This window comes from Podarcis muralis, chromosome 6 (genome assembly GCF_964188315.1).
Source record: "Podarcis muralis chromosome 6, rPodMur119.hap1.1, whole genome shotgun sequence".
NCBI classification, from domain to species: Eukaryota; Metazoa; Chordata; class Lepidosauria; order Squamata; family Lacertidae; genus Podarcis; species Podarcis muralis.
This window is the reverse complement of record NC_135660.1, coordinates 32,832,595-32,848,016: the sequence shown is the minus strand read 5'-3', so window position 1 is coordinate 32,848,016 and position 15,422 is coordinate 32,832,595. Positions and strand designations below refer to the sequence as shown.

Here is a 15,422-nt window from a genome sequence, read left to right as displayed (position 1 = left end):
TTACTAGACATGATGTATGTGGGGGTCCCACCTAAGGAGGCACATAGTTGGAAGGCTTAGCCTTAGACACTTCTGCACATGCATGGCACATGTGAAGTATCTGGAAATGTTATTTTATGACATATTGTGTTATCCAGTTGGGCAGAATTCCTCATGCCAGGGTGCCATTCTGTTTATAATTAGCTCTCCTTCAGCCATCTCTCTCCTAAATTCAAATGCTCTCGACTATTTGTCTTGTGCATACTAAACTGCTGTTCTGCACACCTCTCTGGCTCTCAACTTCACACACACCATGTAGATAGCATCTCACTCTAAGAGCAACAGCTGCTGACTGTGACAGCTCTTGTCAGAGACATTATGCAGTGTGTAAGTGAAACTGGGCAAAGATGAGAGCAGGCAGATGGAAGGGACAGAAAACAACTAGAAGATAGAACTAAAATTGCATTCCCATCATGATCTTCTTTCATCTTTTTTGTGGGGTGAAACAGCATTTCAATAAGTCTCACTAAGGACTCACAGCATCCTCTCCTTTGTAGAGAAAAGGGATTTTCCATCACTGTGTCAGGAGTTTCTACTTGTGGACTTTGTATCTCCTTTCACTAAGTGACTGTCAATTGCTCATTACAGTCAGAGCCATCCTATTTTGATATAACAGCCCTGCCATTTCACGGTGGCACATGGCCACTTCTCCATCACCCTTCTATCGCAGTCTTTTATCTATCTTAGCCAGCTAAACAACTTTCTAGAGTGCCCTCCTTTGCTAGAAACTCATATTTTGTGAACTCATATTTTGAGTGCCTGTACTTATGTAACCAAAACAGCAGATCAACACAAGAGGTAGTTGAAGGCAAGCTTGGGGAAAACCTGAGGGTTGCAGAAGTTCAGCAGATATTTTGGGGGCTAAGGGAGAGGAGTCTAAAAGCTGCTTATTGAATACCAAGGATGCTGAACAAGCATAAAATGCTTACAGACTGTCGTTGGGAGCAGCATGGAAAGAAACTGATTATGACTATATACTGCTTAATGCCAAAATAGGCTTCTAAGCAGTTTACAAAGTATAAAAAATATTTTAAAAAACCATAAATATCCATAATTAAAATAAACAGTTAAATGGTACCATTAAAACAAATAGGAAAGGAAAGCTGAATTAATAAATAATAACACACAAAGTGAAGGAAGAGCTACTTGGCTTTCTCCACCTATTGTTGGTCCTTCATCTTTCCTCTTAGGGAATGGTTATCCCTGCTCCTTATCAGAGTCTACTGATGAATATAATAACAGAGAAAAGGGAGGGGGGGAAACAATGAAAGGAGAAAGGCAGTCAGTAGCTTCTCCATAGGTATGAGTGCTCCAGCTTTCTCTTACCATTGGTGGAGAAACTTTCAGAACAGTTCTCGCATTGTGGGTTCTGCTCCTATAGACTGGCTATAATGTTAAGTGTGCCCAAATTGATGTATAGCATTTCACTGTTAAAACCTGAGAATGTTGAATGTTGTCATTGAAACTGACAATGTAGGGAAATAATTCTACATTATTTGAGTCCACAAATGTCTAAAATACTGACCAGCTTATGACTTCTCTTGTTGGTCATAAAAAAACCCAGGAAATAGAATGCTATTATCAAATATTGCTATGTGTGGAAGATTGTGGATAAGCCTCCTGCACCCACTGGATAGCAGAGCCTTTTTATAAAACTCTTGTTGTAAATTTATACCAGTGTAAGATTGTGCTGGACTGTGAAACTTCAGTCATTCTTTCAGGGTGACAGGATGCTGAATAGCATCTGGACCACTTCATGCCACCGTTCCACTTCAGATAGACAAGGATATTGACATGACACTGTAACACTGCCTTATTTACTGTTTTGAAATATTTATGCCGCCAAACCATTCAGTCCAGACTCATTCTTCTTATGACTATAGCAAATGTTCCCCAAAATTCCCGCCACCACCAAAGTACTGATGTCATAGTGCCGACAATCTGGATTTTCACAACCTTTCCCTCTAAATGAGCATTTTCTTCTCCTAATGCATCTTTTTGGGCAAATTTTGAGGCTGATTCTTCACATCAAGCCTTGAATTAACTGCCTTCTCTCAGAGGAAGGGAACAGCTCAAACATCTGTTCAATGATTAACTTTTCTACCAGAGTTTTAGACAGAGAGAGGCAGGTGATTGAACTGCCCACTTACTCATCTGCAACATCAATCCTCTTTTTCCTCTTCTAGGTTAATATTCTACATAGCTCCAACTCCAATACCATGGAATATGTAAATCATATGGTAATACAGCCGCAGTTTCTCCAATCTATTCATCACCCAGAGGAAAGCATAAACAGTATTCATGGCTCAGGTATTAAATGTATTAAGAACATACGAATTGCCTTGTTGGATCAGACCAAAATCTATCTAGTCAAGCACTGGGTTCCGGGTAGCAGCCAAACATCATTTGGCTCTTATGAGTGGATGCGAAGGTGATAGCCTTTCTTTGTTTGTTGTCCTCAGCTTCTAATTCAAAGGTCAACTTCTTTCATATAGTCTACACATTCAGCTATAAGCAACAGGCACTAGTGGAACCACTTTCCTTTTTTCTATATAAAAAAGTGGGGTTTTGGGGGGGGGTCATATTAGTAAGTATGATGGGAGGTTCCATATTCAAGTTCCATGCGCAAAAGGCAGTTCAGATTTGTAACCTCCCTTACAGATGAAAACTATTATTTTTCACCAATTCGGTATCATGAAACTACACAAAGGGAAGTGTGACTGTGACATTGGCCATTGTTTTTGCTTGTTGCCATGGCCAGCAACAAGGGGGAGGGTCACCGTAAGCATTTTAAAATGACAGTATTCTATAATGAATATTTAGTTATTGTTGTATTTCTATCTGATGAAAATATGTGCACATATATCTTTATAGAGATGCTATGGGACAGCTACGTTTAATTTTCCCATTTTTGTTTTATTTCAGTACTTCCAAGTGTGGCTACTATTGTCATAGTTGTCTGTGTCAGTATCTTAATCTTCATAGTAGCTTTGGGAGTATATAGAATTCGAGCAGCTTACAAGCACAGCTCAAAGGAGAGTGAAAGCAGTAAAGAAAATGAAATGGACTGGGATGATTCAGCTCTGACCATCACTGTCAATCCTATGGAGGTAAGTAGCAAAGCCATGATGCCAGATGTTGGGAACCTTTGGGCCTCCAGATGTTGCAAAACCACAACTCTCATCAGGCCCAGCAAGTGTGCCCAGTTGTCCAATGATAGGAGCTGTAGTTCAACAATATGTGGAAGGCCAAAGGTTCCACACAACTAGTCTATACCATCTATTTATGATGACCCATACACAAATGGTATGAAAGAGGCACCTACACATGTACAAGTATGAAACTGCACAATCACAGTTTTAGATTGTCTGTGCAGCTGTACTGCACCTAGGCACTCATTTTAGACTTCCTGCCATACAAGTAGAGGTCAAGAGACCAGAGTGGTGGATATGTCAATGTTCTGCCCAGCATCAGTGGTGAGGAACTTTTGAAAACCCTAAAATCAAGACAACAAAATGATCTGGACTCCTTGGCAGGTTTTGAATAAACACCCACAAATTTATTAGTTGAACACACGATAGATAAGACAAGGATATGTACAATTTTATAACATGCAGGGAACAATATGTGCAAAGAAATTAGAGAGGGGAGCTGAGGGAAGTCCTTGATGGGGGAAAATAATTTAATTGATTATTTGGACTGATAATTTGCTACATTGAAATTTAAAAAATCATGGAATTATATATGACGAAGGGTTCTCTCCAGTCTGCTACTCAGCTTTAGGATTAATCCTCTCCAGTTGTAGAGGAGGTGCAAGCATGCCTAAGAACTGCTTGCAATATTACAGGCATAGGCAAACTTGGCCCTCCAGATGTTTTGGGACTACAGCTCCCATCATCCCTAGCTAGCAGGACCAGTGGTCAGGAATGATGGGAACTGGAGTCTCAAAACAGCTGAAGGACCGAGTTTGCCTATGCCTGCAATATTATTTTCAGCAGTGTAGCTGCCTCAGTGTGCCCCTTCCAGTTTTAATTGTATGAAAGATGCAGCAATTCAGCTTAATAATACTGGAGTCATATGGGATGAACCCATTCTGCAGCTCCATCCTAACACCAGCAAAATCTTAGAACTGGAGCCACAGCATGGGCTTCTTCCACATGATCCTGGCAATCTAATAGTAGTGATCATGGGAGGGAATAAACCATGGCAGCTGTTACACTACTGAAGATTAATAAACTGAAGAGGATGATGGTTCGGTCTAAAATTGTCTTGACTTTTGTCAATATGCAGCTCTTTTTTCATTCACATCACTGAAAGGAACCTTGTTTGATCATCCTGGAGGACCATATAACACACACAGAACTCATTTTTTTCAGAGTTCAATCAAGACCTAGTATATTGGGGGTGGGAAGGACATTAAATATTTGGAGCTCTCTGTCAGTCAGCCACTGGTGGATATTATTCAGTAGAATTCCTTTCTATAAATAATTATTTTAAGCTGAGTTTGCTATTTTAGAGAAGACTTCAGGTCATATGTGATTGACTGACACCTCAATTACCTTTGTTTTCTAGCTCTATCCTTTAGCTTGCCCCCTCTTGCAATGAACATCAGTTTCACTTATCACATGATAGATAAGTCTCCCATGCAGTCCAGCACAGCTCCATTAGGGTAATAGCAGCTGTCAGATTATGGATGTGTATTGTAGCATCTGAAGGCAGAATCCCAGCTTCTTAGTACTTCATCTCACTTTTAAAATCAGGAAATTTCTTCCCCCATTACCTTTTTAGCCTTTAGTAGTACAACTAATCTCTTACTAGCAGCTCTTCCCTGTGTTCCTGCACAATACAGAAATATGAAGAACCTCGTCATATACAAGAAGAAAGTGAAGAAGAGGAAGAGGAAGATACAACCAGTGCTGAATCAGATGAAAGTGAAGAGGAGGAGGAGGAGGAGGAAGAGGAAGAGGAAGAAGAAGCAGCTATTGGAAATAAAGGAGACAAACAAAATGCAACCAGGCAAGATCAGCTGGAGTGGGATGATTCAGCACTACCCTACTAGAAACCCTTAGTTTTATTGCTCCTTTTGTATACACCAATACTGTGTATTTCTGAGTCAATCCTACTGCGTCAACCCCATCTTGGATCTATGAGTTAATTGGCAGGATTTAACTCTATTGACTTCAGATGATAGAACTGCATTGCCTGAATTCGATGTAGTTTTATCAAACTGCTCCAGATAGTTATTCCTTTCCTAGTGTATGGGTAATGGCACCTGGTAAAAGCACAGGGTACAACCGTTTATGTCTCACCTGTGATAACACCAACCTGACGCCATATGTTCCTTACCACTTCTCCCTTTCCAGGAAACTCCAGTATCTTCTAATAAGATAAATAAGAATATGCAAAAGTCCTGTTTGCCAGACCATAAAGTATACAGTTCAGCTTTTCTTTTTCTTTTTCCATTTAAGTGAATTCAAGTCCAAATAGTCATACCCCCTTTCTTGGTTTGGTTCAACTTTGGTTAAGAATCCTATGTTCAGAAGGAAAAATGTAGGTGCTACTCATTAGGGCAACATTAATTTGTTCTCATTTCCACTGTTCTGTTTTAATTAATTGCCTTCTACAAGAGGGATTCAGAGTACTTTAAATTGGGTGTGTAAGTGTGACATACACCCAAACACACACAGGAATGGATAATCAATTTCGCTGCTAATGTTCAAATTCGACAAGGGGAAAATCCTTATCCAATCCACCCACTCATACTCAACTGTAAAATCCTATAAGCTGATACCTTTGCATGTGATGACTTTTCCCTCTATCACACAGATGAACCAAAATCATGCAAAATATAGGTTTGACTGAAGTGTTACTTGGGTTAAGACCTTTGCTTCTGATTTACACAGAAAATCTATTCTCTGCACTGTAAATCATTACTTTGTTGACATACCTTAATAGCTGGGCTTGGCTGAGATTTACACAAGTGCTGTGTGTATGGATCTAAACATATGTAGCCTAGGGGAATTTTCCCTAGCACATATTAGAAAGACAGACCCTGATTTTATTTCTGCAGCTAGAACTGGTATGTTCTGTTTTCTACCAAAATATATTGGGCACCAAACAAACAAGGCTACAACTGAAAGGTGTCTCATCTGAACCCCAGACTGGTTTCATTTTTGTTGTTGAAGGAAAGGCATGTTTGGAAAGTGCAAGATAATGAAACACAGAACTTTAAAGCAAAAACAACTAGTAGAGTTTTGGAGGAAATGCAGTTTATAGTATAGGGTAGTTTTGGTTCCCTCCCCTCAACCACTGTATTCTAAATGTTGAAAAGGCATTGGCATGTCTGTGTGGTTTGTTGTATAATCCCCCCTTAATTTTCTCTGTCTTTGCAGCTACATGATTGTGGAACACTGCATTACTTGATGCTGTGCATATTTTAGACATATAGAAGCCAATGCATTTTGATGCAGAAGCAAAGAACGTTGTTTTTCAGTTTCCAATTTCTAATTTTATATCCCCCCCCTAAAGGTTTTTGTGTTTGCTTTTGATTTTTTTATCTCAACCTGAGTTTTGGAGGAATGCCATCTCATCACCCTGTGACAAGAAAGCATCAACGTGTTAACAGAGGTTAGAGCAGTCTGTGGGGTTTGGTGGAGCAAAGCTTCTGCTGCTATTTTATTTTCTCCAGGAATAAGTTCTGAGCAAAGGGAGTGCAGGAAGCTGCCTCTGATTAGGTCAGACTATTTGTACATCTGTCTTTGAGTATGTCTAATCTGACTGGCAATGGCTCTCTGGGGTTTCAGGCAGAAACCGTCACTTGCTAGCAAATCCTTTTTAACTGGAGGTGCCTGGGATTGAAGCTGGGACATTGTGCATGCAAAGCAGGTGCTTAACCACTGAGCTGTAATATAGGAAGGAAGTTCTTTCCTGCTACCTAGCTGCCAGAGTTGAAGACCATAGACATTCTAAGGTTCATGGATAGGAGCATTTGAAGCTAGGATGGGCTAAAGAGAATCTGTCTGGGCAGCTGCATTGTCTCATTTGAGCACTATGAGATTAGCTTACTTTCTCCTTTGTTTAAATATTATCCAGGCATGAGCCCATAGGTCTTTCATACCTATAGATGAGGTCTGAAACATTTTAAAGCAGAAGCAGGGAAATGAGAGAGAAAGGTAGTGTGTGTGTAGGGTTTGCCTTCTTAAGTTAACCCATGGACATGTCCTCAATTAAATAATTTCTGTATTAGAATGTATCCATATTTCTTTGTTAAAGTAAGCTGGGAGGGGGGAACCAATATTTAAATTTTGTTTTAGCAGCCTACATGAAATGTTCTGACAATAAATTAACACTTCCCAAATATGAATTGAATTTTTAAATTTAAGTTACACCAATTTCTCTACTAAAAAAAAAAAAAAAAAACCTTCCCTTCTGATTACCAAACCAGCATAAGAATTGCCATACAATTAAGTTTGAGAACTGCAGCAAATTTTATCATCCCCATGTGGATTCATAGAGGTCCAGAGAGGGCAATGACACGCTTGTGTGTCAGAATTCTGATGATACTCAGAAGTGTTCAACCAATCGGCTGCACCCGAAGGAAGCAATCCTGTACACAAGTGTAAGTCAAGATGGTGTAAAGTTACACCCAGTCCAAACTCTGCTCAGCAGTGGAGCTACTTCTGAATGACGAGGCTTAGGCTTGGCAGAGGGGAAGCAAGCCTTTGAAAGAGTGTTCTTTGCCAGGTAACATGACTGAGCTGAATGGACTTAGGATCCAGCCTAAGTCCTCCCACTCTGGTCCCACCCCCCAGAACACCTGTTTTCTTATGCTGGTTTAAGGTTTGCCAGGCTAGCTGGAATGGGGGAGATACACCAGTATATATCTGGTGGAGCTGAGGTTGGGGGTTTAAGCTGGCAGAGCCTGACTAGCTCAGCTGGAGATCCGCTTACCTGACCCATCCATCCCAGTAGATCTTGAGATAGAATTGCTCTCTTAATCCGCAGTTGACTGGAAAAGGAAGGGAAAGTTCAGCTTCAGGAATAGGCCATTCATTGTTATTTTTTACATTCAGAAGTTTGTAATCAATTAGACTCTGTAGTTTAACAAGTGTCGAGTTGAATTGTTAAATCTGTTAACATTGGTTGCACTTCTTACATTAAAAAGGGAAAGAAAGAACGATGTCTTTCTCAAGAGGACCACATGGGAGAATGTTTTAATGAATATGTTGAACGAAAATGCTAAGGTACCTGATGAAAGTCTAACATGCAAGACTTGTATTAAAGCTTCACAGACAAGTCCATTGTAATCTACTTGCACTGGGCATTCAAACAAATACCAATAATCTGTAATTAGTTATTAAAAATAAATCTGTTCAGATTATGCTGGTTCATTATGGAAGGCAAAGTTGCTTTATTTTTAAAATTGTAAATATTTCCAGATTCTGATTTCAAAGCCAGTACTCCCTCTACAGCAGCTTTACACAATTGTTCTGTACTCTGCATATGAGTGCTATTTTGCTCATGTTCTGCTTATGGAGAACAGAATGCAGGGCTAGATAGGCCTTTGGCCTGATCCAGCAGCCTGATCCTTCTAGGTTCTTACGTTTAAATGCATTCTATATTATCACCCACATACTTTGCATGGTACATCCATGTAAATCAGGGTGGAGAATGTTTGGCCATCCAGATGTTGCTGGACTGCAAACCCCTGATCATTGACTATGCTGGATGAGGGTGCTGGAAGCTGGAGCCCAACAACATCTCAGTTCCTTACCCCTGAGTTAAATGCTCTACCAGTTCTGCTTCGTATAGTGAGAAACTCTTATTTTCATCTAGAATTCTACAGTAATGATGGAAACAGGAAGAATTGTGCTAAATTTTCCCTCCCCTGGTTCTCAGCAGTATTTCTGACAGTCATTGATTTATATTTCCTTTTGTTCATTTCTGTTTCCTTGTTTACAAGGTGATATCTTGATTCTTAGCTTAAAACTATCAATTATTTAGGGATCAAAAAGAAAGAAAGGATTTCAGGCATCCGTACCTTCTCAGAAACAGGCAGCCTTTCTATTTAATGAAACACTTCAGTTGACCAGAGCTACTCCAGTTCTTTCTGCGATGTCTATCTTAATCTGTACTGAGATTGCCTGTGCTCCATATGAGTATCTGTGGTCTTTCAGAGTGAGATATACATTTACACTTTTGTGTGCTATAAGACCAATATAGTTTGCTGCATCAAAGTCTCAAGTCTTGGGATGCTTTTGGTATATGGTTGCTGTGTCTACAGAGCTGATTTTCTTCCCTGTGCTTGAGAGGGTGATGCTTGGCTTGATCATGTTTATGTGTGGAGTGGTTTATAATCCTTGGGTGCATTAGCAGAAATGTTCCATTTGTAAATGCACAGATATGTAGTAGAAGGTACTAGACACACCAAATGAGTGTCATTGTCCATCTGGCCAACCAATAAATGCAAGCAACATGATGTGGAGGAAGAATAACAAACTCAAGTTTGTCTTTTCAGGTACAAAACTTGCAGCATTTAGGAACAAGAGGGCAATCAGAAGGCGGAAAGAAAAAGAGGGCTTGCAGCAGGAGGGCTAATGGCAAGTGTAGGCAAGGTATTTGGAACAAATCTGTGTGGAAAATACGTTTATCTGGGAAGCCCCTAAGCCAAGTGCAGACTTTGAGGGTTATGGCTTTAGCCAACATTTTGTTCCAATTAAGGAGCAGCATTAATAAATGCAAGCACATAGCTTCATGTTTGCTGATATCTAGATGCTCAACAACAAAGGTCCAAGGCTTTCAGGGACAGCATTTTCCAAGGAACCCCCGTTGTGTTAGGATACAATGGGAATTTTGTGGTGCCTAAATAATTAAAGGCACTTGAGATATCATTGGTATGATCCTAAGATCCTGGATCCTAAGATCTGTGTTACAAGGTGTGTCTGTGAATTTGGTCAGATAATAGGTCATGAGTACAAAAAGGGCAAGGTAAGAAAAGGAAAGGAAAAAAATCATTATAACTAATTTAGGCACAGATACACAATATGTATCAAATGATTCAGCAACTAAAATCACTTGTCCCATCAAGTGAATTTAATTCCTCTTCTTACAGCCTGTTTGAAGTGCAACATGTGCTACTTAGCAAAGCTGGCCTGATGGGAGGCTGGGCCATACCTAGGCTTAGTGAGACCATGCAAAAAGGACAAGGACTCAGGGCTCCAACTTGTGATTTGTGAGAAAAGCATATAGCCATGAGTCATGGTTGGACAACACATAAGCCAAGTGTTGGCTTAGCTCCATGCAGCACAACAGTAGGAAAGGCAAGAGAGGAGCAAAGCAGCTGAAAGTTTCCCTCTGGAGCCTGAGAATGCTTATTAAGCCAAGTTTTGCAAACCAGACCGCAGGTTCTGTAATCACCAAGCGATTATAAAATGGGCACATTTTACGAAGGCCATGTTCTGATAATCCTATCTTGATTTATAAAGCTGAGGTATGAATGAGCCTTCTGCCTGCATAGCATATGCAGGTCCTTTGCTCTTCCCTTCATGGATAAGCAACCAAACCAGGAAGATTCTAATTATAGTTTCCAATTTTGTCTCAATTTACACCCATTCAATCAAGGACATTTGTTATAAACCGTAGAGTCCCATATCATTCAAACTGGAAAACTATGGTTATCTGCTTTGGAAGAAGCCCAGGTAATTAAAATAATGGTTTGAAGTTGATTCAATATCCTGACTTGCTTCATGGCTGGTAACTGAAGTTCCCAATTTTGAATAATACGGGGAACTATGGCTAATCATATGGTTCGACTGCTCATGCCATGAAGAGTCTGAGTAGCTGGACAAAACTCTTGTTCCTATCTTGATTTATTAAACTGAGATATGATCATCCAATGCACACCCTCCAGGTAGCGGCTGATTATATTAATTATAAATGTGTGAGAGTTGTGCCTGTTTATTGAAAATAACAATGTAATGCTCATAGCGCAATTTAATTTTCATGTAGCCAATTTTCAGCAGCCTTGTTTGAGGGAAAGGAACCGCGTGTAGTAAATCTTGATGCCTGCCATATGATTAACATCCCAATTTTTGTGATTAATGTTTGCTCTGCCATTGTGAGTTGCTTTCTCTTCCCCTCCAGTGTTCTGTGCGCTGTTTTTCTGCTTCCTTGCTCGGGTACTTCTGTACCAGCAACAGATGGCAAATATCCCTTGGACAGGAATAAAGGTGTCGCAGCCATTTGAAATGTGACACATGAAATGTAACTAGGTATTTTTTTTTCCCCTGTCAGTAACACAGCAGAAGAAAACCTGCTTGTTTTATGAGCCTGAGGAAACTGGCAGCCAGAACCTCAGAGTAATCAGTCTTTTTAAAGTTATCACAGCAACAGTAGTGAAATTTCAATGTTGGTAACATATTAATATAAATATTGGACGATCCCCTTTGGGCAAATTATGGCGTATATTTTAAAATTATGCCTCTTGGCTTGTTTGCTTTGTCTTTGCCAGATTATTATGATTATTATTGTTATCTTAGCGAATAAGAGAAGCAGGGCCTTTTTCAGCCAGAACTCAATTCCACCACCTCTCAAGTGGCTGCCATTGCCATTATAAGAGAACAAAGGAGGCGTTCATGGTGAGTTCTGGCACCTCTTTTTCTAGAAAAATATCACTCTGGAGAAGAATCGTGGATGTTAATCAGTGTAATCCTACATGCAGGTTTACTCAGAAGTATGCCCCAATGAGTTCAATGGGGCTTAATTCCAGGTGAGGGGTATAGGATGGCAGCTGAAAATTAATTAATTGGTATCTTCTTACAGTCTTCCTGTGCTGCAGTCTACTTAAATGTTGGCCCTGACTGACCACATGCAAGTGTTGAATTAAAGAACCTACAGTGTCTTTTGCCTTCAATGGTTGTTAGGCAGGAGAAGAAAGAACTTGATTGCTCCAAGGCTAGGTTAATAAGTTATTGAAGTTGTGTAGTTACCACATTCCTAAAGAATGCAGTTGTTATATTATTTAGTACTTTTTTGTATTGCGCCTTTCCTCCAAGAAGATCTAGAGAGGATATTAGAAAATGAGCTGAAGGAAAACAATGGCAAACATGAGTTGCCTCTTTCTCTGTGTGTATTTATAAGGTTAATAATTTTGAGTACATGATTTGGACACTTATCCCCAAGACTTTGGGTGAAATGCTAGTGTGATTGAACCTGCATTTCCCATCATATAATACTGCATTACAGTGGTGCCTCGCAAGACGAAATTAATCCGTTCCACGAGTCTCTTCGTCTTGCGAAGCATGACTATTAGCGGCTTAGCGGCTCTTAGCGGCTATTAGCGGCTTAGCGGCTATTAACGGCTTAGTGGCTTTAAGAAAAAGGAAACAAACTCGCAAGACATTTCGTCTTGCGAAGCAAGCCCATAGGAAAATTCGTCTTGCGGAACGACTAAAAAAATGGAAAACCCTTTCGTCTAGCGAGTTTTTCGTCTTGCGGGGCACCACTGTAGTATAATTGACGGGGGGGCAGGTAAGCCCCACCCCACATAATCAATCATATGATGCAGTGTACGCACACCATTGGAATGGCAATGCACATCAACTTTGAAGGGGGCAGCCCCTCAAATATTTAATGGGGAGGAGAGCGAAGCGAAGGGACACACATTCATATAACTCAGATTGAAGCTCTGCTGTCGGAAACAGTAACCACGACTTAGTTCTTCATATTCACCTAACCACAGAAGTTCAATTTAAAGATAGCTACAGGAAAATTAATAGTGTGATTTTGTGAATGTGTTTCAGAAGATCTGAGATATGTTGTCTTCTGAAAAGAATCCCTAAGGAAATGAACATTTTTCAAGCATATTTGTGCACCAGCTTTCCTTAAACACAAATCACAAAGTTACTTTATGTAGTCAAATAATTTTTTCAAGGAGTATGTCAGGAAGCAGATGAATGCATAGGAAATTATCTATCCATTTTGCTATGAATCAGAGATTCACTGCGCTTCCTTTCTGTGCAAACTGCATCCACATCCTTCTAAAGTTAGAGAAATATACACATATGGATAATCAGATCTAAACCCAATACTGTTCTTTTGTCCACTTTAATTGGATTTTCTGCAAAGGATATTTAACAAGATGGAATGCATTTCAGAATTACTAAAGAAAATAAAGAGGAACCAGGAGATATTGAATGCTCTTACTGATCTTGCCAAAAAGGAAAGCATCAGATGTTGCTATTTCATTTTTATGTTTATCGTTTTCCCTATTTTGTATTAAGGAGTTCTGGGAAACCTTATTAAATGTTAAGTGCTGTTTGGTATTGCCTGGCCACCCAAGGGAGAGAATTTTAGTCACAATTCCCTTGAGCAGAGTGAAAAGGCACATAGTTCTGATTTTGTAATATGTCATGTCAGGTATTAGGTAAAGGTACCCCCAGACCGTTAGGTCCAGTCGCAAACGACTCTGGGGTTGTGCGGTCATCTCTCTCTATAGGCCAAGGGAGCCGGCGTTTGTCCGCAGCTTCTGGGTCATGTGGCCAGCATGACTAAGCCACTTCTGGTGAACCAGAGCAGCACACGGAAACGCCGTTTACCTTCCTGCTGGAGCGGTACCTATTTATCTACTTGCACTTTTTGGTGTGCTTTTGAACTGCTAGGTTGGCAGGAGCTGGGACCGAACAACAGGAGCTCACCCCGTCGTGGGGATTCAAACCGCAACCTTCCGATCAGCAAGCCCTAGGCTCTGTGGTTTAGACCACAGCGCCACATGCATCCCCTATGTCAGTTATTACTTGGCTCTTAATATCTCTTCATGCAGGAAAGTCACAGTTCTTAATGAGTATGCATTTTGCAGTTTGAAATTGTTCTGTTTTAAAAAATGCCACTTATTCCTAAATATTCCAAAAGCAAGTATTTTATATTCTTCGTCTCCAACTGTATGCTTTGGCAACACTAGGTGTAGTAAAATGCTTCTTAACAAGTGCTGTGCCAAAAAGTTGCTTCAACCCATTTTTAAAAACATTTGCCACCAGTTGATGAAAGAAGATGCTGCATTTAAAAGCACATTAAACAATTCTTTGAAATTCTTGTAGGTAGAAGGTTTTGTGCTTACCTTACTTTTAAGGTGGCTAAGGAGTGTTTGCAAGTGTCGTTTCTTTCATTTTACCAATCATCTTTCTTGTGGACTACAGTGTACAGCCTTCCTGGGTGATTGCCTTTACTGAACTCCTCACGACATTCTCAGCTGGGCTTTTCTGTAAGCACAAGAAGACAGAGTGACTGCTTACTGTGCAGCAGTCAGCTGTTGTTGTTTTTCAAGTGAAGACTTTTCATTTTAAAATAAATCAGTTTGTTTCTTAGTTTGTTTTTAAGCAATAGGAAAGGCAAACCCAAATTGGCAAGCACACAATCCCAGGCATGGGAGTATGGCAAACCCTCCAGGTTTTCCAGACTTCAATCAGGAAGCCCAGGAAGTCCAGGCAGCTGTGGAGGCTGCAGAGTGCTGGGAAAATGTTTAATGGAATGAAACCTCACATCTGTAAAGTAAGCTTAATCCCAAGTATTGTGAAGAAAAGCCATAGTGTTTTGGGAATGAGTGTATAAAAACAAGAAATTACATTCTTAGACCAAGAAAATGTGGCTGTCTGTTGTACAGTGGTGCCCCGCAAGACGAATGCCTCGCAAGACGAAAAACTTGCTAGACGAAAGGGTTTTACGTTTTTTGAGTCGTTCCGCAAGACGAATTTCCCTATGGGCTTGCTTTGCAAGACGAAACGTCTTGCGAGTTCTTGCGAGTTTGTTTCCTTTTTCTTAAAGCCGCTAAGCTGTTAATAGCCGCTAAGCCACTAATAGCCGCTAAGCCGCTAATAGCCGTGCTTCACAATACGAAAAAACCGCAAGATGAAGAGACTCGCGGAATGGATTAATTTCGTCTTGCGAGGCACCACTGTATAGGATACTTAAGCGTGATGGGTGAGGGCATTAAATCCATAGAAATAACAGCTGCCACCCTCTCCTCACTCCTCAAGTCTTGACTGGTGCTATGAAACCTGGATAATAGATTTAAGAAACAGAGACTCATTCCTTCTCCATCCAATCAGATTTCATCAATGCATGCTAGTTCAACTGGGTTTTGGACATAGATGCCAGCTGTATAATAATTTTTCTCCTGAGGCATAAATTTGATGTCTGACAAGTGATACTTGCAAAATAATGTTATAGTGCAGAGTGCTCCCTATTCAGGATCCCAGCTACTTCACTCAAAACTCCCTCTTCTTGTTTTACGTTTTCTCTCTCTCAACTATAGGGCAGCATTTGATGCCCACTAAACAGTTCTAGGGATGCGGGAGAAATTCAGTACAATATGAAGGCAAACTTACCTA

General features: G+C 40.3%; 1 protein-coding gene across 1 annotated transcript in view; it reads left to right on the top strand.

Annotated features, from left to right (window-relative positions):
* The window catches only part of CLSTN2 (calsyntenin 2), a 329,191-nt gene extending 316,826 nt beyond the window's left edge, over window positions 1–12,365 (top strand). The window contains exons 15-17 of the mRNA XM_077929943.1: window positions 2,226–2,349; window positions 2,965–3,149; window positions 4,889–12,365. Of these exons, the coding sequence (XP_077786069.1) occupies window positions 2,226–2,349; window positions 2,965–3,149; window positions 4,889–5,098 (519 nt within the window). The 3' untranslated portion in view covers window positions 5,099–12,365. The remainder of the gene's footprint in view (window positions 1–2,225; window positions 2,350–2,964; window positions 3,150–4,888) is intronic.
* The last annotated feature ends 3,057 nt before the right edge of the window (window positions 12,366–15,422 follow it).